At 53.4% G+C, this 24,045-nt stretch overlaps 2 protein-coding genes and 1 long non-coding RNA gene across 20 annotated transcripts in view; 2 read left to right on the top strand and 1 right to left on the bottom strand.

Moving 5' to 3' along the window:
* The window catches only part of RIPK1 (receptor interacting serine/threonine kinase 1), a 51,821-nt gene extending 37,343 nt beyond the window's left edge, over window positions 1–14,478 (top strand). For all 5 annotated transcript variants that reach the window (XR_016234364.1, XM_089333462.1, XM_089333463.1 and 2 more), the window contains 4 exons: window positions 655–745; window positions 2,189–2,758; window positions 7,965–8,114; window positions 12,538–14,478. Coding sequence is in view for 4 of the 5 variants with exons in the window: in XM_089333462.1 (XP_089189588.1) it covers window positions 655–745; window positions 2,189–2,758; window positions 7,965–8,114; window positions 12,538–12,824 (1,098 nt within the window). In the remaining variant the exon portion in view is untranslated. The remainder of the gene's footprint in view (window positions 1–654; window positions 746–2,188; window positions 2,759–7,964; window positions 8,115–12,537) is intronic.
* On the bottom strand, window positions 14,206–22,692 carry LOC149126856 (uncharacterized). 8 transcript variants are annotated; one of them, XR_016234372.1, is made up of 3 exons: window positions 20,001–22,692; window positions 16,459–16,577; window positions 14,206–15,761 (listed from the first exon to the last, which is right to left on the bottom strand). It is a non-coding gene; the product is annotated as an uncharacterized LOC149126856 (long non-coding RNA). The 8 variants fall into 8 exon arrangements; XR_016234370.1 differs by having other exon boundaries at window positions 20,037–22,692; XR_016234367.1 differs by having other exon boundaries at window positions 20,073–22,692.
* BPHL (biphenyl hydrolase like) overlaps window positions 18,621–24,045 on the top strand; it is a 38,542-nt gene continuing 33,117 nt past the window's right edge. For all 7 annotated transcript variants that reach the window (XM_089333470.1, XM_070074486.2, XM_070074485.2 and 4 more), the window contains exon 1: window positions 18,621–18,757. Coding sequence is in view for 4 of the 7 variants with exons in the window: in XM_070074486.2 (XP_069930587.1) it covers window positions 18,651–18,757 (107 nt within the window). In the remaining 3 variants the exon portion in view is untranslated. The remainder of the gene's footprint in view (window positions 18,758–24,045) is intronic.

The following is a 24,045-nucleotide window of genomic DNA, read 5'->3' as shown; positions in this document are numbered from 1 at the left end:
TGGCTGGCGCCGCGGCTCACTAGGCTAATCCTCCGCCTGTGGTGCCGGCACCCTGGGTTCTAGTCCCGGTCGGGGCGCCGGATTCTGTCCCGGTTGCCCCTCTTCCAGGCCAGCTCTCTGCTGTGGCCCGGGAGTGCAGTGGAGGATGGCCCAGGTGCTTGGGCCCTGCACCCCATGGGAGACCAGGAGAAGCACCTGGCTCCTGGCTTCAGATTGGTGCAGCGCGGCTGTAGCGGCCACTTGGGGGGTGAACCAACGCAAGGAAGACCTTTCTCTCTGTCTCTCTCTCTCTCTCACTGTCTAACTCTGCCTGTCAAAAAAAAAAAAAAAAAAAAAAAGGTCAGTTGACCATAGATGGGAAGATTGATTTCTGGGTTCTCTTCTGTTCCATCGGTCTACCTGTCAGTCTTTATGCCAGTACCATATTTGATTACCATGGCTTTAGAGTGAGTTTTGAAATCAGGAAGTATGAGTCTTCCTCCTACTTTGTTCCTCTTTTTCAGGATTGTTTTGGCTGTTTGGCAGAAGCACCAATTTAAAAAAAAAATTCCTGCTTGTATGATCTGTATGAAATTTCCACCTTCTGAAAAGACTGATTCTCCTCGCAGTGATTCTGGAGCTCAATGTTCCCTGGTGTTGTGCTTCTCTTCACAGAAGCGGTATCCGGAGCAGAGTGCAGTCGTGAAGAGAATGCAGTCTCTCCAGCTGGACTGTGTGCCAGTGCCTCCGAGCAGGTCGAATTCAGGTAACCTGCACCGAGCTCAGACGTCTCCATTCATCCACTGGCTCTTTCCTCTCCTGAACACTGTACAAAATACTCCAAAAAGTGCATGGAAAATTGAGTTAAGAGATAAGTTTATTTTGGTACCGACAAGTTTGAAATCAATGCATAATTGTTTTCTTCATCTTTTAAAAATGTTTTCTTTTTTAAAATTTTTATTTATTATTTTTTTTGACAGGCAGAGTGGACAGTGAGAGAGAGAGACAGAGAGAAAGGTCTTCCTTTGCGGTTGGTTCACCCTCCAATGGCCGCTGCGGCCAGCGCGCTGCGGCCGGCGCACCGCGCTGATCCGATGGCAGGAGCCAGGTGCTTCTCCTGGTCTCCCATGGGGTGCAGGGCCCAAGCACTTGGGCCATCCTCCACTGCACTCCCGGGCCATAGCAGAGAGCTGGCCTGGAAGAGGGGCAACCGGGACAGAATCCGGCGCCCCGACCGGGACTAGAACCCGGTGTGCGGGCGCCGCGAGGCGGAGGATTAGCCTAGTGAGCCGCGGCGCCGGCCCAAAAATGTTTTCTTAATACTTTGTTTCTTTTAATATTTTCCATGAGCTTTTTGAAGAGCCTTCATGTGGGAAACAGAAGAAACTCTGCCTTAAAGGGATCCATAATGTATTCAAGAATCAAGTGAAATATATTGGAAATAGGAAGTAATCAGTATTCTCACTAAAATGACCAGAGCTTCCTAAACAGGAGCGGCATAATACGTCTGCTAGGGAGAACGTGACAGGGGAGAAAGTGACAGGGGAGAACGTGACAGGGGAGAAAGTGACAGGGGAGAACGTGACAGGGGAGAAAGTGACAGGAGAGAACGTGACAGGGGAGAACGTGACAGGAGAGAAAGTGACAGGAGAGAACGTGACAGGAGAGAACGTGACAGGGGAGAACGTGACAGGGGAGAACGTGACAGGGGAGAAGGAAGGGAGAGGTCAGAGGTGACTGGATCCAGGGCAGAACCGGCAGATTGTCGTTATCATTTGCATCATGACAAGAGGGAAGCTGCGTGTTAGCTGTCGGACCTGGGGCAAGTTACTTCCCACTCCTGTGCCTCAGCCAGGAAAGCTTCTGCTTTCATAGGGCTTCCAAGGAATGGAAGCCTTCCTAGAAGTGCTTAGGACAGAGCTACGGCTGTCTTTTCTACCGGCACCCCTGTAAGGAGCCAGCCGCCCTCCCTGCTCAAGCCAGCCTCTGTCTTCCCTGGTCCCTGTAAGACTCGCTTTCCTGTTGCTTGGTCCCGCGCTCCCTCGCTGTTGGCCAGAGGCTGTGTGATCTGTGGAACTTGGGGGAGGAGGACCCTCTGTGTGCCTTGTTCTTGCTTCTTGCTTGTTTTCAGCTTCGTGACCCTGTTCAGGCTGTACTTTATTTTTCACGTTTTCTGAAGCCCATTACAATGTGGATCGTTCCCTCCCAGCCACGGAACAGCCCAGCTCCCTGCACAGTTCCCAGGGCTTCATGACGGGTCCAGTGGAGGTGTCCTTTTTCTCTGCCTGCCCTGAGATCTCGCAAGAAGAGAATGAGCCCAGCCTGCAGAGTAAGCTCCAGGAGGAAGCCAACTACCATCTTTACGGCAGCCGCATGGACAAGCAGACGAGACAGCCGCCCAGGCAGAGTGTGGCCTACAGCAGAGAGGAGGAGAGGAGACGGAGGGTTTCCTATGACCCTTTTGCTCAGCAGACACCCTATGAAAATGTTCAGAAAACAGGAATAAAAGTCCACAGTTACCCTGGTACAACCAGTCATAGCAATGCAGCACACCAACCAACAGGACTAACCAGCCAACCCCAACTGCCATATTGGAACAATGGAGTCTACAGTCTACATGGTTTTGGAACAAGGCCTTTGGAGCCGGGAACAGCAGGTCAAGCAGTTTGGTATGGGCCAAGTCTAAGCCCAATGTCAAGTCTGTATAAAACTCCAGTGCCTGAGACCAACCTACTAGGAAACACGCCCACCATTCCATTCAGCTCCTTGTCGCCAGCAGGTAAACGCATCTCTATTGCTGACAATGAATGCCCCGTAGCAGCATGATGGACATAACGAGGAGGGTGGTGACATAGGGCGAGTAGTGGGAGCCTTCAAGTGCAAAGTGAGCCTGGCCACCGTGGAGTGGTCGTGGGAATAGTGCAGTCTGGGCCCAGGATCCATCACGGCGCCCCCACACGTTGTTACAGGTCCTGATGACTTCTTCCATTCTAACCTGCACCACCTGGTGGCCATGTTACACCCAATCTCCGATAAATGGGAAGATAGCTGCTTATACGCTAATCTCACTCACTGTTTTCTAAGAAGTATGAAGGTAGCTCATTTTCACAAAGTTCATAGGAAATGGACTCAAAAGATAAGTTTGTTTTGGTGCAAAAACCTTGGAAATCCATGCACAGTTTGTTCAAACTATGAGTCTTCCATGAATTCTCTAAAGATTCCTCTTGGACATCTTTATTTCTTTTCATAGGTAGCCCAAACACTGCCATTTGTGATGAAAGATTTTCTTTCCATCCCCATATCATTATCCCATGAAGTACAAGTTCATTGATAGTAGCTACTGACAGTCTAGTAGAAAGAACTGAATATCCAGCGTCAGTGTCAGAGAATCCCAACACTACCTTAACTGCTGATTGGCATCTGTCAACCATATCCATACAGTGTCCTGGAAATCTTGAAATTAGCAGTAGAGGAAGTTTTGAGAACTACAGAACTTTGTTACATTCTATTTCAAAAGGCAGAGTTCTCCCAAAGCTTCTTTTTTTTTTAACTTTTATTTAATGAATATGAATTTCCAAAGTACGACTTATGGATTACAATGGCTTCCCCCCCATACCGTCCCTCCCACCCACAACCCTCCCACCTCCCACTCCCTCTCCCCTTCCATTCACATCAAGATCCATTTTCAATTATCTTAACATACAGAAGATCAGCCTAGCACACATTAAGTAAGGATTTCAACAGTTTGCTCCCACACAGAAACATAAAGTGAAAAATAATAGATGATTTTTTTAAATGATGATGAAATCAGATCAGACCTATTGTCATGTTTAATCCCAGTGAGAGTCAAGTTGGGAATTGATAATTTTTTTTTTTTACAGAAGATCAGTTTAGTATGCATTAAGTAAAGATTTCAACAGTCTGCACCCCATAGAAACACAAGGTGAAATATATTGTTTGAGTACTCATTATAGCATTAAATCCCAATGTACAGCACATTAAGGACAGAGATCCTACATGAGGAGTAAGTGCACAGTGACTCCTGTTGTTGACTTTACCAATTGACACTCCTATCTATGGCATCAGTAATCTCCCTATGCTCCAGTCATGAGTTTCCAAGGCTATGGAAGCCCTCTGAGTTCTCCGACTCTTATCTTGTTTAGACAAGGTCATAGTCAAAGTGGAGGTTCTCTCCTCCCTTCAGAGAAAGGTACCTCCTTCTTTGAAGACCTGTTCCACTGGGATCTCACTCACAGAGATCTTTTTGCCAGAGTGTCTTGGCTTTCCATGCCTGAAATACTCTCATGGGCTTTTCAGCCAGATCCAAATGCCTTTAGGGCTGATTCTGAGGCCAGAGTGCTATTTAGGACATCTGCCATTCTATGAGTCTGCTGAGTATCTCACTTCCCATGTTGGATCACTCTCCCCTTTATTTATTCTATCGGTTAGTGTTAGCAGGTAATAGACTTGTTTATGTGCTCCCTTTGACTCTTAGTCCTTTCATTATGATCAGTTGTGAACTGAAATTGATCACTTGGACTAGTGAGATGGCATTGGTACATGCCACCTTGATGGGATTGAATTGGAATCCCCTGGTATGTTTCTAACTCTACCATTTGGGGCAAGTCAGCTTGAGCATGTCCCAAATTATACCTCTCTTCCCTCTCTTATTCCCACTCTTATGTTTAACAGGGATCACATTTCAGTTAATTTTCAACACTTAAGAATAACTGTGTGATAATTACAGAATGAAACCAGTCATATTAAGTAGAACAGACAAAAAAAAAAATACTAAGAGGGATAATGTATTAAGTTGTTCATTAACAGTCAGGGCTATGCTGATCAAGTCACCGTTTCTCATAGTGTCCATTTCACTTCAGGAGGTTTCCTTTTTGGTGTTCAGTCTGTTGTCACCGATCAGGGAGAACATATGGTATTTGTCCCTTTGGGACTGGCTTACTTCACTCAGCATGATGTGTTCCAGATTCCTCCATTTTGTTGCAAATGACTGGATTTCATTGTTTCTTACTGTGGTATAGTATTCTAAAGAATACATATCCCATAATTTCTTTATCCAGTCTACCGTTGATGGGCATTTAGGTTGGTTCCAGGTCTTGGCTATTGTGAATTGTGCTGCGATAAACATTAGGGTGCAGACCGCTTTTTTGTTTGCCAATTTAAACTCCTTTGGGTAAATTCCAAGGAGTGGGATGGCTGGGTCGAACAGTAGGGTTATATTCAGGTTTCTGAGGAATCTCCAGACTGACTTCCATAGTGGCTTGACCAGTTTGCATTCCCACCAACAGTGGGTTAGTGTCCCTTTTTCCCCACATCCTCGCCAGCATCTGTTGTTGGTAGATTTCTGTATGTGAGCCATTCTAACAGGGGTGAGGTGAAACCTCATTGTGGTTTTGATTTGCATTTCCCTGATTGCTAGCGACCTTGAGCATTTTTTCATGTGTCTGTTGGCCATTTGGATTTCCTCTTTCGAAATCCCAAAGCTTCTTATGAAAACGTTCTGGATTTTTTCTATGGGTTTTGTTAAAAGATGCATGGAATCGGGCATCAAGTGAGATCTACATTACACACAATCAAATAAGTGAAATGTCCTTTTTTTTAAAAAATTTTTTTTATATTTTTGGAAAGGCAGAGTTAGAGAGAGACAGAGAGCTCTTCTATCTGCTGGTTCACTTCCCCAGTTGTTGCAATGGCCAGGATTGGGACAGGCCAAACCAGGAGCCAGGAACTCCTTTGGGGTCTGCCAGTTGAGTGGCAGGGTCCCAATACCGGCGCCATCTCCTGCTGCTTTCCCAGGTACATAGCAGGGAGCTGGTGTGGAAGTGAAGCAGCCAGGATTCGACTAGTGCTTGTATGAGATGGCAGTGGTGCAAGTGGTGGCTTAACCCCCTGCACCACAACGCTGACCCATGAAATACCCTTCTATTTCATTTGTGTTTTTCAATAAAACTTTCCATTAGTGCTACTATATCATTTTATTTATTTTTTAAAAGTTTTTTGAAAAAGGATCTATTTTATTTATTTGAAAGGCAGAGTTACAGAGAGAAAGGGAGAGACAGTGAGATCTCCCATCTGCTGGTTCACTCCCCCAAATGGCCGTGAAGCCAGGACAGGAACTGGTGCTCATATGGGATGCCAGTGCTGCAGGTAGCAGCTTAACTGGCTATGCCACAACGCTGGCCCCTTAAAAAGATTTCAAAAGGTAGATAGGGGCCAGGGCTGTGGCGCAGTGGGTTAAAGCCCAGGTGCAGTGCCGGCATCCCATATGGGTGCCAGTTTGAGTCCTGGCTGCTCCACTTCCAATCCAGCTCTCTGCTGTGGCCTGGGAAAGCAGTGGAAGATGGCCTGAGTCTTTGGGCACCTGCACCCACATGGGAGACCCCAGCAGAAGCTCCTGGCTCTGGATCAGCTCAATTGCTCTGGCAATTGTGGTCATTTGGGGAGTGAACCAGTGAATGGAAGACCTCTCTCTCTGGCTCTACCTCTCTCTGTAACTCTGTCAAATAAATAAAATAAATCTTTAAACAGAATGAATCTGACAGTTAGAGCTCCCATCTGCTGGTTCACTCCCCAAATACCCACAACAACTAAGACTTAGAGTGGAGCCAGGAGCCAGAACTCCATCCAGGTGTCCCAGTTGCTGCTGCCTGCTGGGGTCTGCACCAGCAGGAAGCTGCAGCAGGAGCCAGACCTGGAGTCAGGGGTTGAACCTGGGTACTCCTGCCTGCGTGTGAGTGTCCTAACTACCAGGCCAGATGCCCACCCCACAACTTCTAAGCCTTGTCCCACTTTGTGCCAGGCAGTGGTCTAGGGCCTGGAAAGATACAGCAGTGGGAGAGAGCCTGAATCCCTTCCCTCGTGGAGTTTAAATCCTGGTGGGTAAAAGGCAGGTCATCAGCCAATATTTAACTTTCATTTTGCTCTGAACTCTGTCCGAGTAACCCAGTCACACTAGTTCGGTGCCAGAAGTCTGTTTCCACTCCTCCTCCCGTAGCTGCCCTGCCAGTCGCAGATATCCAGGGGTCCAGCCCTCAGTGAATCTGAGATGCTCCCAGTGCAGGAAGAGAGTGAGTCTGTAAGAATAACGGAATGATCTGCGTTCCTGCCCCGAAAGATGACCCTGCAAAGCCCCGAGTTAATAAATGAACAAGTTGAGTTTCTCTTTGCAAATGTAACGGGATTCTTTTATTTGCTTTTGTTAGTCCTGACCCTACATTGATTAGAAATAATTTTCTTTGCATTGTAAGGAGGCTATGTCTGAATCAGGGAGCCCAGAAAGAAAAGAAACACTTCATCATTTCAGTGAAACAGGGCCCGAGTCCCTTCCTTTTACTAAGTGTGCTGCCTTCAGTAAGAATTGAAGAGGAGAGCTCACTGAACTCTGAGGGTGGAGACCTGTCGTCCGTGCAGCCCTCTGTTGGTGGAGACCTGTTGTCCGTGCAGCCCTCTGAGGGTGGAGACCTGTTGTCCGTGCAGCCCTCTGTTGGTGGGAGACCTGTTGTCTGTGCAGCACTCAGTTGGTGGGAGACCTGTTGTCCGTGCAGCCCTCTGAGGGTGGAGACCTGTTGTCCGTGCAGCCCTATGTTGGTGGGCCCTTGGACTGTCTCCATCTCCAGGCTGCTGTGAAGGGTGCTGTTGTGAGCATGGGTGTAAAGATGCTTCTTCACAATCCCACTTTCAGAAATGGAATTGCGGGATCACACGGGAGTTTTTAAGTTTCTGATGAACCTCTGCACTCTGTGCACAAGGGTTTTGTTCTCTGCATAGTCTTGTTAACACTTGGTATTTTCTGTTTTTTCCTTTTTTATAAGTACCATCCTCGTGGCTGTGAGGTGGGTTAGTTGCATTTTAAGAAAAATTTAAAGACAGGCATAGGTGATGAAGTTCAACGTCTGTGAAGGGACGCCCTGTTGTAACTCTTGCTTGTGATTTAAATGTCCCTCGCCTGTGTGTTTCTCTCTGTTCAGAAGAGTCTATGAAATGCACCATATACAACAGCAGTGGCATTCAGCTTGGAGCCTGTAACTACATGGAGATCGGCGGGATGAGCTCACCACCACTAGAATGCTTGTGCACAAACTTACAGGAGCCAGCTTCTAAGTACCAAGCCATCTTCGGTAAGGGTCCCTTACGCGTCCACCAACTGTGAGCTCTCTCACCTGTTCAGAGGGATGTAGTGGAATCTGAAAACTGCCCCATGACTCTCCTGAAAGCTACCCCGTTTTCTCTGTAAAAACCACAGATTCACTCCTTTGTCATGTATTTATCTGTAATATGGGACGAATCACAGTATCTGATTCATGGCTTTGTTGTAAAAATGAAATGAGTTGATGTGTGTGTCGCTCCCCCTCTTCGTGGAGGAACGACACAGGACCCTGCGCTGTTCTTTTCGTCTGCTCGGCCCTCCCCGGGTTTGCTGCTGGTTCTTCCCGGGTTGGCTACTATCCCTTCCACCTCCGTGGAAGGGCAGTTCCCCCTGGCCACATTCCCCACTTCCGCAGGGGAGCGGCACACCGCCGGCCGGCTCTCTGGGGGGCTGCACGGATGTTCCTTCAGCTAGATGTTCCGCTTAGATGTTCCCCATAGATGTTCCTGGTGCATGCCGTTTCTCTCCTCCTTTATAGTCCTCCTCCGCCAATCCTAACTCGGCTGCCCACACGCCGAGTACGCTGCTCTCCTCCAATCAGGAGCAAGTCCTACAGTTAATTGGTTGAACTGGAGGCAGCTGGGTAGAAGCTGTTTTCTCCTCTCCCAGTGCCATATTGTAGGAGAGCAGATGCATAGAATAAGTCTTAATTCCAGTAACCCAGTCTAGTCCGAGCTGCTCCCCACAGAGGAGAGCAGATGCATAGAATAAGTCTTAATTCCAGTAACAGTCTAGTCCGAGCTGCTCCCCACAGATCCCCCTTTCTTTTTATTTTTTTGGCGTTGATACGCGCCTGTCTTCGGTGTCCCGCAGCACACACTCTGCTCTACTTGCTAGAATTGCCACAGGCTCTTACAAGTCCTATCAATCAGGCAAACCGAATCCGGGTCCTCTCTTCGCCATGTTGTGAGGAGGTTTTTAGGCGCTGATGCGTGCCTGTGTTCGGTGCCCTGCAGCGCATACTCTGCTCTGCTAGAACTGCCTGCAGGTGTTTACAAAACCTATCAGGCAAACCGAATCCAAGCCTTCTCATTGCCTTTTGTGGGGGAGACTTATTAGTGTTGGTTTGTGCCTATCTTCGGTGACCTGCAGCTCACACTCTGGTCGAGCTGCTCGCTGGCGCTTACCGCCTTAAATCAGGCAGACCGAATCCAAGCTTAATATTGTTGTATTGTGGGGAAGCCTTACTGATGTTAATTCGTGCCTGTCTTCGGTGACCTGTGGCGCATAAGCTGCTAGCTGCCTGCAGGTGCTCATCGCCTCACTTGATTAGGCAGACCGAATCCAAGCCTTCTAATTGGCATGTTGAGGGGAGGCCTTATTTTTCTCTATTTCTCTATCTCCGGGCATTCCTACCTCTCCCATTTCACTTCTATCTTCCAGCATTCCCATTTCTCTTTTACTTCACTTCCAAACTTCTGTTTTCTCTTATCCCCGCGGCTTCCCGGCGCCTCGCCCTGCCGGCAGCTTCACGGCTCCGCGCAGCTTCCCGGCGCCTCGCCCCGCCAGCGGGCTCCGCCCCGAGGCTGCTTCTCCGCGCCTCGCCGGCTCTGAGCCGCTTCAGCCCGCGCCTCATCTGCGCGGCTTCCCGGCTTTGCGCGGCTTGGCTCCGCGCTCCGCGGTCTCCACGCCCTTCGCGTCCGCACCACGGCCTACGCCAGCCCCGTTCCCTATCTATTCACGCCCCGTGCTCTCTGCACGCGGCGGCTTCCGCGAGTAACACAGCGTAGCTTGCGTCTCCACCACTAGCATTCAATCCAAGTTCCCCGGGCTAGCCTGGCGAATTCAACCCAGCGTACGTCTCCGCCCCACGGTTTGGCTTCCCGTCCTTTGCTCCCCGGGCTAATCAGACGGATCCCAATCTGGCTTGCGTCTCAGCTTCTGGTTTCAACTTTTCGCCCCCTATTCCCGGGCTAACTTGAGAACCCCAAAGTGGCTTTCGTCTCCGCCTCGGCCTGCCCCCCGCGGCTTCAATTTCCCTAACATTTTTCTCTACCCGGTATGTTTCCCTAAGTTTTCTTCCAACAATATTCCTCCCTCATTTCTCCTGGCCTCTCCCCACAGTCCGCATCCGAGTCTGTTTGTTCTAGCTTTCACTTTCGCTTTCGACCTTAGAGATTTCTCCCAGCTTCCCCCCGTAGTCCGTATCTGAGTCTATGCCTAGGCTTTCAATAGCTTCTTCCGGCTCCTTTTTCGTCCGGCTTTTCCCTAGGCTGTTTGCTAGTTTCTCTCTCCGATATTTTCCCTAGTTCTTCCCGTTTCTTCCCTCTTAAGTTTGCTATCCGACCTAGGTTTCCTAATCCGAGTCAGGTTTCCTCCTAAGTTTCATATCCGTCCTAAGTTTCCTATCCGAGTCACGGCACCATTATGTCGCTCCCCCTCTTCGTGGAGGAACGACACAGGACCCTGCGCTGTTCTTTTCGTCTGCTCGGCCCTCCCCGGGTTTGCTGCTGGTTCTTCCCGGGTTGGCTACTATCCCTTCCACCTCCGTGGAAGGGCAGTTCCCCCTGGCCACATTCCCCACTTCCGCAGGGGAGCGGCACACCGCCGGCCGGCTCTCTGGGGGGCTGCACGGATGTTCCTTCAGCTAGATGTTCCGCTTAGATGTTCCCCATAGATGTTCCTGGTGCATGCCGTTTCTCTCCTCCTTTATAGTCCTCCTCCACCAATCCCAACTCGGCTGCCCACACGCCGAGCACGCCGCTCTCCTCCAATCAGGAGCAGCTCCTGCAGCTTGTCAAGTTGGTGAGAGGCAGCTGGGTAGAAGCTGTTTACTTCTCTCCCAGCGCCATATTGTGGGAGAGCAGATGCATAGAATAAATCTTAATTCCAGTAACAGTATAGTCCGAACTGCTCCCCACAGAGGAGAGCAGATGCATAGAATAAGTCTTAATTCCAGTAACAGTCTAGTCCGAGCTGCTCCCCACATGTGTGAAAGAGCTTAGAGCTCCTAGCACGCAGTTCTGTAGAAGTGTTAGACTTTCATCATCATCAAAGAAGGTTCTACACGAGATAAACACTGCTTTCACTAGCACTTCTGTAATAAAACCAGAGGGCTGTCTTCCGTAGGGCTCTGCTGTGCAGACCCATAGCATTAGTCCTGAAACAGTCTGGGGAAAGCAGTCGTGAGTCTAGCATAATTTAGAACACAGGTTTTTGATTGACCCTGGGATTGGCGGATTCTGTCCGTAAACAGCCGGATAGTAAGTAGGCTAGGTTTTGTCCCTGAGGTCTCTTTTGGAACTACTCAGCTCTGTTGTGCAATGCAGAAGCTTCCACACACTGCTTCTTGTGCACATGAGTGAGCAGGCCTAAGTGCCAATAAAACTTTATTTACCGAAAAACAGACAGGAGGTGAGACTGGACCCACAGGTGATAGTTTACCAACCCTTGCTCAGAGCCATTTAAAGGACAGCTTTTAGCATATCTGGAATAGAGGTTCTTAACCTTTGAGTAGCCAAGGGTGTCTGAGAATCTGATGAAACCCAGAATCCCTCTCCTAAAAGATATTGACAAACTTTGACAAATGTTATCTTGGTCCATGGACTACTGACATCTAGTGGTAGCGGTGGGAGCTGCATTATGGTGGGCAAGGAAGACTGGGAGTTGAGTGGGGGAAATGAGATGTCTTTTTCTGTTTAGCTTTTCGAGTTTGGATGAAAGTCAGGAATATAAGTGTTTTTGTTTCCTCTTATTAATTATTTTATGCAGGGTTAAGGGGAAGAATCCAGTAAGCACGGAGAAGAGGGAACAGCAGTTGGAAGGGGAGGCTAAGGATGGATCTCAAATAGACATGGAAGCATTTAGACTCCTTATCCCTTGAAAGACAAGGGAAGGCACGGAACAAGACTCACGCTTGTTGGTTCACATCGGATGGTCAGGTTCATTCTTGATGGCCTCAGTTTCCACGACTGGATAGGAGGAAACTGTGGGGTGAAGTGTGGCAGGGGAGGGCACAGGGTCAAAAGGTTAGTGGCCTTGTCTCTGGCCAGGTGTAAATGGGAAATGTGCAGAAGGAACAAAGGTGGTGCTTTTCTCCTTTACATCCAAGAGGTTCTGCTATGAACAGGGCTGCTGACTTGGACTGTAGGGAGCACCCAGCCCAGTGAGCATGTGGTGGTTTTGACCACAAAGCCATCAGCGGTAGTTCAGGGATACACCTGCTAAGAGGAAGTGAGCGCCCTATCCCAGTTCACTGCAGGACTCCCAGGCCGGCAGCACGCCGGTTTCCTCCAGTGAGTCACCACATCATTGAGTTCTCTTTTTCACCCTTTCCGACAGCTCTATGATTAAGGAATCCCCTTCTTCGCCTCCCAGGTTTCTCTAGCTGTTTGGGAGCCAGAATGCACGAAAGGGGTGTAGCTTGATGCTGTCTTCTCTCTTCCATTCGGCAGATGACACCACGAGTCTGACGGACAAACACCTGAGCCCCGTCAGGGACAACCTGGGAAAACACTGGAAAAACTGTGCCCGGAAGCTGGGCCTCACCGAATCGCAGATCGACGAGATTGACCATGACTATGAGCGAGACGGACTGAAAGAGAAGGTTTACCAGATGCTCCAGAAGTGGCTGATGCGGGAAGGCACCAAGGGGGCCACCGTGGGGAAGCTGGCCCGTGCACTGCACCAGTGTTCCAGACAGGATCTCCTCACCTGTCTGATACAGCTCAGCCAGAAGTAGCCCTGGGGCCGGGCGGGAGGTCCTGGCAGCGGGAGGCAGACGCCTCACTCAGCGAGGAGCCCATTGCTAAGAGCTGCCCAGCGCGTCCAGAATTCTGTTCGCACTGGGACGGGTTCCGTGTCGACATGAAAAGCATTTCCCGCACTTTCGGAGCTGCAGGATGGGAAGAGAAATCCTGGCAAGCGGATTCCGGAAAGCAAGAAGACCTCTTCATGGCCCAGAACCAGTCAGAAGCAGCTCCTGGTTGGCTTTTGAAAGGGAGAGAGAGATACTTGAGGGAGATCGCTTTCCATTATGCTAATCATTCTGTTTCCTGGAGTTTTGTTTGAGAAAGGAAAAAAAAAATCAGAGCTCCCTTCTCCACACAGGCTTCTGTTAAAACCCAAGAACTGTGGGGTTCTACGTTCTGCTCAATAGGCACTTCTGAATCGCGGCCACAGTTCATCTGCAGACGGCAGAGTCTGTTAACTTCACCGTCGAGCACTCTGTCGGTCACCGCAGGCTTTATGAATTGCACGCAGTCTCCTCTCCATTATACGCACTTGCACGTTAGCTGACTTTATACTCAGTTAATGGGTAAATGAACCGAGGGTGTCCTGTGGAATGCTGCGGGGCGGGGGAAGTCGGGCGGGGCGGGGAAATCATCAGGTGTTCCAAGAAACTGCTAACTGTGACGACTGCAGAAAGCCTTCGTTTTTTCCAGTTCTTCCCTGGTGTCCTGGTCTTTCTGCACAGCCCGGGTCCCTTGAGGAGAGAGTGGGTATATGAGGAGCAGTAATCTCTGCCCCCAGGCAGGACTGGGGCTTGGGGACTGGTCCCTGGGGAGCCGCTGCCTCGGTTTGCCACAGTGTACTGTCGAGGTGCTTTCTCTGTGCTAAGAAGTAGACAAGGGACAGCGGCAGAGGCTGCTCACTGTGCCCTGGCACTCGGCCTTTCCGAGCCCACTGGAAACCGGGAGGCAATGCAGGAGCCACAAACGGAAGGTGCCCAGGGCCCCCTGGACAGCGGGAATGCCATTGACCTCACTCTCCCGGGAAGGGGGGGAAGGGAACAGGGGTGGCCATTCCAGCTGTCAGAACGGATGCCGGGGTTCTGGGTTGATAACGTGTTGGTTCTGATTCTGAATCCCCTCCAGCTCCAGCAGACACAGCCGGCCAGCCACACCCCCACCCCCAGAAGGAGGCTGCAAAGCAAGGTTTCTCCCTCAACACCCCTGGCATCTTGATCAGGATAGCTCTTTGCCGTGGGCTGTCCCGTGGCTTGTGGGATGCTTGGCAGCACCCTCGGCTTCCACCCACCAGGTGCCCTGAGTGCCGGTTTTCCCCGCCTCCTCCCCTGAGGTGTGACACCCGTCTCCAGATGTGGCTCCGTGTTCCTCGGAAGGGCACAGCCGCCTCCGTGGAGAACAGAGCTCAGTCTCCTGTCCACACACAGATCCGGGCTCACCACCCAGCTGCCACTCAGCGTTAGGCCTGCAGAGGGCAAAGAAAGTGCCCTGACTTCCCCAGCAAGGCCTGGGTGTTTCCCTTTAAAAACGAATTCCCTGTACCTTCATTCTGATGGTGTTCTCAAGTCTCCACATTCAGTGATCAGTGTTAAGAGAGAGAAATAAGATTTTAATGGACCTTCTAGAATAAAATGTTACACCTCTGAAGTCGTACACTGACATACGTGTGACAGTTTGGAAGTCCCCACTGTTGGTTTACTGCTCAGGCCGGCGTTCCTGTGCCCACTCCTGCTGTCTAGTCTGAGTAGCACTTGGTCCCTAAGTGCCTGCAGACATTTAAAGCTTAAGTCAGGATAATGTCACTGCGAGGTGGAGGCCTCTTCCAGCGATGTTTGAAGGCAGGCCTGGAGGGCGGGCCTGAGTCACTAAGGCTGTGCCCTTGGCAGCTCCTTCCTCAGAGACGTTTGGTTACACAGCCTGGGTTGGTCCCAGACGCCCTCTCTCTGCATCTTGGCGCACCATGTGATCGGCACACTCTCAGCTCCTGCCACTGGTCAGCCCCAACAGAGGCAGAAATAGGGGAGCCACCTGACCCTGGACGTGAACCTCCAAAACCGGGAGCTGAACGTACTTTGTAAAGTTAGCTGCTCAGGTGTTTCACTGTAGCCACGAAAACCTAAGCAGGCACTGCCCTTCACCCCGCTGATGGCGCCCAGGGGAAGCTTCCAGACAATGAACAGGCCGACAACACGGCTGTCCTTCACGGGCTCCAGGAGATCCTCACACGCGAGGTTATCCATGGTGAACGAGAGCCTGCTTGGCAGCTTTCCCGCTTGCTGCTGTGGGCATAGTCTTTGCTCTGAGTCTCGCATCCACGTCAAGGGCTTCAGGAAGAAAAGTGGTTCTTCCTTAGCGTTGATGTAATATCTATTTACAGAGAAAGTTTCTCTTACTGTTTACATTTTCACGGTTTTAGAAGCAGGGGATTATCATGGAATCAGTGAAGGGCTGGCCTTCTGCAGTGAGCTCCACAGTAGGCAGTAACCCAAGGTCAGCATTCTGGAGTTCTGAATTCAGATTCCCCCGGCTGCTCTTCGGCCGTGTGGCCTAGGGCCTGTTTCCTCAGGTGGTGGTGGCAGCAGCACACGAGGTCGATGGGAAGACGAAGGGGGTGCATCCTTGGATGCTGGCACAAGAATGGCAGTACACTGTTGTGCCACAGTGTGCGTGAAGGAAGTCCTCAAGTACGTGCTTAGTAAACCGTGAGACCAACAACTTGGAAGCTCAGTGCTGCCATCTTTGCTTGACAGTAGGATGGCTGGGTTTGAGATTGTGCACTTGTTGGGGCCAGCACTGTGGCGCAGCAGGTTACCACGCCGGCATCCCATATGGGCACTGGTTAGAGACTCGGCTGCTCCACTTCCTGTCCAGCTCTCTGCTGTGGCCTGGGAAAGCAGTAGAAGATGGCCCAAGTCCTTGGGCCCCTGCACCTGCGTGGGAGACCCAGAAGAAGCTCCTGGCTCCTAATCGGCGCAGCTCTGGCCGTTGCAGCCAGCTGGGGAGTGAACCAGCAGATGGAAGACCTCTCTCTGTCTGCCTCTCCTCTCTCTCTGTAACTCTTTCAAGTAAAATAAATCTTTAAAAAAAATAAAAAACTGTACACTTGTTTAAAGTTTATTTATTGGAAAGGCAGAGCGACAGGGACAGAGCGATCTTTCTGCTGGTTCACTCCCCGGATGCCGCCACTGCCAGGGCTGGGCCACAATGAAGCCAAAGCCAGGAACTCCATCCTGATGGCCCACATGAATGGCGGGGGTCCAAGCAATTGGGCCATCTGCTGCTGCCTTCCCAGGCACAGTAGCAGGGAGCTGGGCTAGACTCGTAGTAGCTTGAACTGCTGCTCCAGTGTGGGAATTGAGAGTCCCAAGCTGTGGCTTAACTTGCTGCACACAACACCTGCCCCCAGACAACTACTATTTTTTTTTTTTTAATCTTCATCGCAGAAGAATTCCCAGTCAACATTTCAGGAAAAAATAAGGAATACTGACCCTGCTAAAGATTGCAGGAGGTCAAATGATATCCATGTGAACTCAGATATTGTGTATTGCTTTGCAGGAACTGATGGGGGTAGACTTAAGTCGAAAGTAGACTACAAGCATTTTTTGCATATCCTGTAGTTAGACTAACCTTGCGTTTGCTGCCCGAGAAGCTGCAGTTGGCCAGTGAGGATGCTGCAGGCGCTGGAACGGTCCACAGCTGTAACACTTGGAAGTACTGTTCCTATGGAGCTGTCCCACGAGGAGGCTCTGGAGGAAAAACAGCACGCGGGAAAGCCGAAGCTGGAGGAATCCAAGCCAAAGCTGCAGCCGTGGCCACAAGTCTGCCACCGTGTCCGGTTAAGGCAGGCAGAATGGCAGCCAGTTAAAGGGGCAGCTTTTTCCCCCACTTAACTTTGAGAGCTTGTTTGGAGGTTCTGGCAGGGGTGCGCAGCTACCTTGACCCTTGACCAAGACCGGTCCTCCTCTAGCGGGGAAGGGGAAGGTCGCAGCTTCGGGAGGGACGCACGTGGAGCCGTGAGGGAGGAAGGGGACACCCGCCTAGCCAGCCAGGTCAGCCGAATCAACCCTGGCGACCAATCGGGTGACAGATGTCGCGGCCAGATGGCCCTCACATCCGTCCACTTAACTTGGAGTTGCAGACGTTTAAGTGACTTCCACCTTCTCAACCATTTTTAACTGCACGGTCCAGTGGCATCAACTACGATCTCGGAGTTGCACAACCATCACCGCCATCCACCCACCAACTCTCTATTTTGCAAATCTAGAAGTCTGCATCCAGCAAACTGCCACCCTCCACCCCCTCACCCCGCGAGTGTGCACAGCCCGTCCTGTTCTGTCCGTGGGGTCGCAGTATCGGTCCCCTCACCCCGCGAGTGTGCACGCCCCATCCCGTTCTCCTGTCCGTGGGGTCATCGGTCCCCTCACCCCGCGAGTGTGCAGAGCCCATCCTGTTCTCCTGTCCGTGGGGTCATCGGTCCCCTCACCCCGAGTGTGCATACCCCATCCTGTTCTCCTGTCCGTGGGGTCGCAGTATCGGTCCCCTCACCCCGAGTGTGCACAGCCCGTCCTGTTCTGTCCGTGGGGTCGCAGTATCGGTCCCCTCACCCCGAGTGTGTACACCCCTTCCTGTTCTCCTGTCCGTGGGGTCGCAGTATCGGTCCCCTCACCCCGCGAGTGTGCACACCCCATTCTGCTCTCCCGTACCTGGGCCGCAGTATCGGTCCCCTCACCCCGAGTGTGCACGCCCCATCCTGTTCTCCTGTCCGTGGGGTCGCAGTATCGGTCCCCTCACCCCGAGTGTGTACACCCCTTCCTGTTCTCCTGTCCGTGGGGTCGCAGTATCGGTCCCCTCACCCCGAGTGTGCACGCCCCATCCTGTTCTCCTGTCCGTGGGGTCGCAGTATCGGTCCCCTCACCCCGAGTGTGCACACCCCATCCTGTTCTCCTGTCCGTGGGGTCGCAGTATCGGTCCCCTCACCCCGAGTGTGCACGCCCCATTCTGCTCTCCCGTACCTGGGCCGCAGTACGGGGCCTTCGTGAACGGCTCCCTCACTGCAAGGCCCTAAGGGCCGTCCCGCGGCAGGTGCGTCACAGCCCCCGCCATCGCGCGCACCTGCCCCGCTCCGCGCCCTTCGCTTACGTCAGCGTTATGACCGGTACAGCGCTCTCAGGCCCCTGCTCACTCCCTCGGGTGTACCCCAGACGGGGAACCGCTGCCTCCCACAGCAATTCCACGCGTAACGTTAACGTCATCTCCTGGCTCCCACAGCGGCCGTGCCGACACTGCTTCCGTTTAAAAAACACCTGCAGCCACCCTGATGGAGAGAAGGGAACGCAGCCCCCACCCCCAGCGCCTCACGCCCTAGCCGGCCGCAGGGCCGCGGTCTCGCCTCCCCAGCCCGCTGTGCACGCCGCCACGGCCACGGCACCACGGCGACGGACAGGGTCGAGGAGCCCGTCTAGACAGGGGTTCGCGAGGGTTCCAAGGCAGGCAGGGCTGGGAGAGGCGTGGCGGGCTACGCGCGTGGCGGCTCGCCGCACCTGAGGGAGGACAGCCTTGGCGTCCGGGCGGGCTGTGGGCGTGGCTGTGGCGTCCGGGGGCGTGGCGTTAGGGGGCGTGGCAGGGCGCGGCGGCTCGCCGCACCTGAGGGAGGACAGCTGTGGCGCCCGGGCGGGCTGTGGGCGTGGCTGGGCGTCGAGGCCCGAGGAGCCAGAAGCGCGTCGTGGCGTCAGGGGGCGTGGCGGAGCGGAGGAGGCTGGGGCGAGGGCGGGCTAGGGCCCTGCGCATGCGCACTGTCGGCCGTGGCGCGACTTGCGACCATGGCAGTGGCGCTGGGCTCGCGAAGCGCCTTGCGGCTGCGGCTGCTTCTGTCACAGCTGAAGCCTGGGATCCGTGTTTCCCGGGCCGGGCCCGCAGCCGCGTTCGGGTAATGGCGCGCGCCTCTCATCCGGAATCCCCTCGTGCGCGCGCTCGCGGGGTCGGGGGGGCGGCTGGAGCGGCGCGCGGGCCTCAGGTGGGCTGGGCGGCGGGGGGCGGTCCCTGTACTTGGGGTCGCAGTACGGGCCTTTCGTCAATGGCTGGCAGTCCCCGGAGGACGCCTTCTCTCCCGTCTGAGATCCGAGCCGGCTGGAGACCTGGGCGCCCCGTGCGCCCTCACCTCCAGTTCCCCGGGCGCCCCGCGCGCTCTCTCACCTCCGAGTGTCCCGGGCGCCCCGTGCGCTCTCACCTCCGAGTTTCCCGGGCGCCCCGTGCGCTCTCTCACCTCCAGTTCCCCGGGCGCCCCGTGCGCCCTCACCTCCGAGTTCCCCGGGCGCCCCGTGCGCCCTCACCTCCGAGTGCCCCGGGCGCCCCGTGCGCCCTCACCTCCGAGTTCCCCGGGCTCCCCGTGCGCTCTCACCTCCGAGTGCCCCGGGCTCCCCGTGCGCTCTCACCTCCGAGTTCCCCGGGCTCCCCGTGCGCTCTCACCTCCGGGTGCCCCGGGCTCCCCGTGCACTCTCACCTCCGAGTTCCCCGGGCGCCCCGTGCGCTCTCACCTCCGAGTTCCCCGGGCTCCCCGTGCGCTCTCACCTCCGAGTTCCCCGGGCTCCCCGTGCGCTCTCACCTCCGGGTGCCCCGGGCGCCCCGTGCGCTCTCACCTCCGAGTTCCCAGTGCGCCCCGTGCGCCCTCACCTCCGAGTTCCCCGGGCGCCCCGTGCGCTCTCACCTCCGAGTGCCCCAGGCGCCCCGCGCGCGCTCTCACCTCCGAGTTCCCTGGATTCCCCGTGCGCTCTCACCTCCGAGTTCCCTGGATTCCCCGTGTGCCCTCACCTCCGAGTGCTCCGGGCGCCCCGTGCGCTCTCACCTCCGAGTTCCCTGGATTCCCCGTGCGCCCCACGCGCGCTCTCACCTCCGAGTTCCCTGGATTCCCCGTGCGCTCTCACCTCCGAGTTCCCCGTGCGCCCCGTGCTCTCTCACCTCCGAGTTCCCTGGGCGCCCCGCGCGCGCTCTCACCTCCGAGACCCCTGGGCGCCCCACGCTCTCTCACCTCCGAGTTCCCGGTGCGCCCCGTGCGCCCTCACCTCCGAGTTCCCTGGATTCCCCGTGCGCCCCGTGCACCCTCACCTCCGAGTTCCCTGGATTCCCCGTGCGCCCTCACCTCCGAGTTCCCAGTGCGCCCCGTGCGCCCTCACCTCCGAGTTCCCTGGGCACCCCGCGCGCTCTCTCACCTCCGAGTTCCCTGGGCACCCCGCGCGCTCTCTCACCTCCGAGTGCCCTGGCCGTCTGGCTGAGCCAAAACCGAGTCCGGCCGCCGTTGCTGTGCGCTCCGCTTCCCCGGGGGTCCGCAGGAAGTTCGCGGAACACGCGCCTTGTGAGCGGACTGCGTGGATTCCAGCGTTTTGCACCACAGCAGACTTCTTAATTCAGTTTCCCGCAAGCTTGTTGGAGTACTCAGGCGAACCAGGACTAGGAGAGAAGCTCGGAACGGCGTTTAGGCGCCGTATGGAGAGCGTCGCTTTCTCCGACTTGGAAACTTTAACTTGAAAACTTGCTTTGGAAGAAAGGAAGGCAGATCTGATGCGGTTTTTAAGTTTTTCTGTTGTGGTTGATAGCTCGAGCTTTGCATTTGATGTGTTTTATTGCTGCTTTAGAATTATTTGAAGATTTTCAGGACTTTTGATGCAGATAGTGGGTGCCACTGTAAAGATCAACCGTGAAATTGGCATTCTGGCCAGCTCCTGCCTCCGGAAGCGTTGAGATTAGTGTGATTGTACCAGTATCCTGGTTTCCGTGGGTGGTTCAGTGGTTGAGAGAAGGTCCCGTACATCTAGCTGCACTGTGTTCTTTCAAAAATGTCCCTGAAAATCGGGTTTCTCTGGGGTTTGGACTGCTGTTTCATAGACACAGTTGCAAGTTGATAGAACAGGCTGGGGAAGAAGGCAGTGGCATTGGTTAATCCTGTGAACAGGCTGCAGCCCAAAGCAAGTAGCCAGAAGCACTCCTGTAAACTGCTTCAGGGTCTGGCGCTGTGGCAAAACCGGAAAAGCCGGCGGCTGCATCGCTGGCGTCCCATATGGGCACCGGCTTGATTCCCAGCTGCTCCACTTCCAATCCAGCACCTTGCTAATGGGCCTCTGCACCCACATGGGAGACCTGGAAGAAGCTCCTGGCTTCCCTCTGGCCCAGCCCCAGCTGTGTGGCCATTTGGAAGTGAACCAGTGGATGAAAAATCTCTCTCTCCTTCTCTGTAACTCTGGCTTTCTCAAGTAAAATCAATAAATCTTTAAAAAAAAATGGTACTGCATCCTCCATGGTCAAAATTACTAGATTTTTTTAAAGGGCTGGAGAGCTGCTCCAAGACTCACCAAGATAAATGCTGAATTAAAAAAAAAAAAAAACCTGCTTCAGCCCATGCCCAACACGCAGCTGAGTTGTGTGGCCAGATGTGTCGTTTGGAACTTTGACCCTCATTTCACAGTCTCTAAGGTGATCCGTTCCTGAGCCAGGTTCTACTTGAAGTTGAGTGATGCGGACAGTTGCAGTATTAATAATTGACAGAACCGGGTATTTCCCCAAGTCACCCTTGGGATGCCCGGCCCCAGTGGCCCCCGTGCCTGAGCTTTGGTGGGGGCTGTGGCTGTGGGGTGGGAGAGAAAGGCTGGCCTTTGGAACTGATGGCTCTGTTACTGTTGCTCACTGTGTGAATGGGCAGGTTCCCTAACCTCCCTGAGGCTCCTGCCTTGCAGAGCTTCTGTGAGGATTTGAAACAATGTAGAAAGCCTGAGGCAGAAATACCCAGTGATTAGCAGGTGCGACCAGTTACAGTGCAAATAGTCAATATCTGAATAATGCCAGATACAAAGTAAGTAAAAAGTCATCAAGGTTCTTGTAAATTCAAGCTTCAAGGTAGCTAATATATTGTAACTACTGAGTACTTTGGACGAAATACACAGAAAAAACATGCTGAACATACCCTCTTTTATTTATTTCAAAGGTAGAATTACAGAGAGGAGGAGACAGATTTTCCATCTGCTGGTTTACCCTCCAAATGGCTGCACTGGCCAGGGCTGGGCCAGGCTGAAGCCAGGACCCTGGAGCTTCTTCCAGATCTCCCACATGGGTACAGAGCCCCAAATACATGGGCCATCTTCTGCTGCTTTCCCAGGCGTATTAGCAGGGAGCTGGATCAGAAGTGGAGCAACCAGGTTTGGAACCAGTGCCCATACAGGATACCCGTGTTGTGGGCAGAGGCTTAGCCTACTACACCACAGCGCTGGCCCCTGGACAGGCACTCCTGGGACTTTGAAAATGTGGGTGTTTCTGAGTAAGTGGCTCCGCTAGCCTTGTCGCCCTCCGCAGTCAGCTCCCTTTCTGAGGGGGCGGCTCAGGGTCTTCACTACCACTGTGCTGTTCTTACCTCCTCCGCTTCCCCGACATTGCCTCTCAGCCTCCCGGAAAGGGGGGTGGAGGTCAAATCCGAGACAGGAGAGGGGGTGTGGGGGGCTGGTGCGGTAGGTTAATCCTCCGCTTGCAGCGCCTGCATTCCATGTGGGCATTGGTTCTAGTCCTGGCTGCTCCACTTCACATCCAGCTCTCTGCTGTGGCCTGGGAAAGTAGTAGAAAATGGCCCAAGTCCTTGGGCTCCTGCACCCACGTGGGAGACCTGGAAGAAACTCCTGGCTTCAGAATGGCCTAGCTCCGGCTTTTGCGGCCCTGCTCAAACCTGAGTTTGAGCCCCACTGACACAGGGAGAGGCAGGAAATACCCTGGTAAAAGGGGGCCATGTGAGCAGACGTGGAGCTGCTGGCGCAGGAGTGTGGAGCTGGTTCCTTGTGCCCTAGGTCTCTGTCCCCCAGCTTTTCCTGTAAAACCCTGCACACTGCTGGTGAGTGCTGGTAGCAGGCGATCTGTTTCTCTTTCCTTCTAGGTTCCGAGTTGCAGGTGAGCCTGCCTGTAGTGCCCAGCACAAAGCATTCATTCAGGAGTTATGTGAATAGATGAGGAGTGCAGCAGAGATTTGGTACTGTAGAAAGACGACCCCACAGCCGTGCCTCCAGAGCTAATGAGCTGGACTCTGCCCTGGCCTGTGTGGTTGATGTCTCCACAGGTGATTCTAATAAACACACCTGCTGCAGGGCACCTGGGTCAGAGACGGGATGTGGGGGCGGGGAGAAAGGGGTGAGAGAGAAACAGGCGGCGTTCACTTTGTCCTTTAAATCTCCTGAAGTTTTCTTTTTCCTTGGAGTTGGGAGGAGTTGGTTTCTTGAAAGTACTTGGAGGCATAAGCACATCAAGGCCACTGAAGCACTGAGTTTTTTTTCTTTGTTTTTGCCAGTGTGCACTGAACTGGTAACACCACGCCTGGCCAGGCTCTCGGGGGCTCTCCATAAACTGGAGCAGAAGTACTTCAGAAGAGCTTGTGTGCTGTGGAAACAAGCAGCGCTCAGGAGCTCTGTTCTCTTTAAAGAGTGAACGTTCTCCTGTGTTTGAAATCGGTTTGCTGCTGTTCATAGACAGCCCTCCCGCCTCTTCCCCCACCGGGAGAATCGGGCACGGGCCTCGCAGCCTCCGTCCGCGCCGAGGGAAGGGCTGATGGGATAACGGCAGCTACCTGTGGTGCGATGGGCGTCTGGGATGTTGACGACAGAGCGCCGGGGACCTGGTCTTCCCCTTGGATCTTGGTCTTTCCCTGCACAGCCCTGCGACGGTCAGCCCGCCACCAGGGCTTCCCAGTCCCAAGGCCGCGCGCTGGCTCGTTGCCGCCTGTGTCGGGCCTTCCGTCGTGTGAGTGCTTCCAGAAGTGCCTTCCCCGTTACATTCCTTTTTCAGAATTTTACCACCTTTGGAGGTTCATCTCCAACCTCTACTCAACCCTGATGTGATCTGTCTCTGTCTTCCAAGTGAACCCTCCAGGTTGTCTGCCTTTGAACTCTGGGTCACTTGGTTTTGTTTCTGTGTTCCGTTTAGACTGCCAGAAGGATATGGGACGGCAGTAGTTACAATTGCATGGAAAGGAACCGGGCACAGACACAGCCCAGGGCAGAGGGCAGTGGCAGGGGTTTGCAGGAGACTTAGGGATGGCCATGAACGTGATCCAGGGCTGGAGGCAGCCACGCCCGTTCTTACAAAAGGATGGGCTTTGGGCATTGAGAAGGGTGAGGGAGGGAGCTTCTCATGGTAGGCGGGGCCTTCAGAAAGTTCATGGAAAATGGAGATTATGCATGAACTTGAGAAAAT

This window comes from Oryctolagus cuniculus, chromosome 5 (assembly GCF_051225735.1).
Source record: "Oryctolagus cuniculus isolate XC-2025 breed Fujian yellow rabbit chromosome 5, ASM5122573v1, whole genome shotgun sequence".
NCBI lineage: Eukaryota > Metazoa > Chordata > Mammalia > Lagomorpha > Leporidae > Oryctolagus > Oryctolagus cuniculus.
The sequence above is the reverse complement of the archived record's forward strand: the minus strand, read 5'-3'. Positions and strand labels throughout refer to the sequence as shown.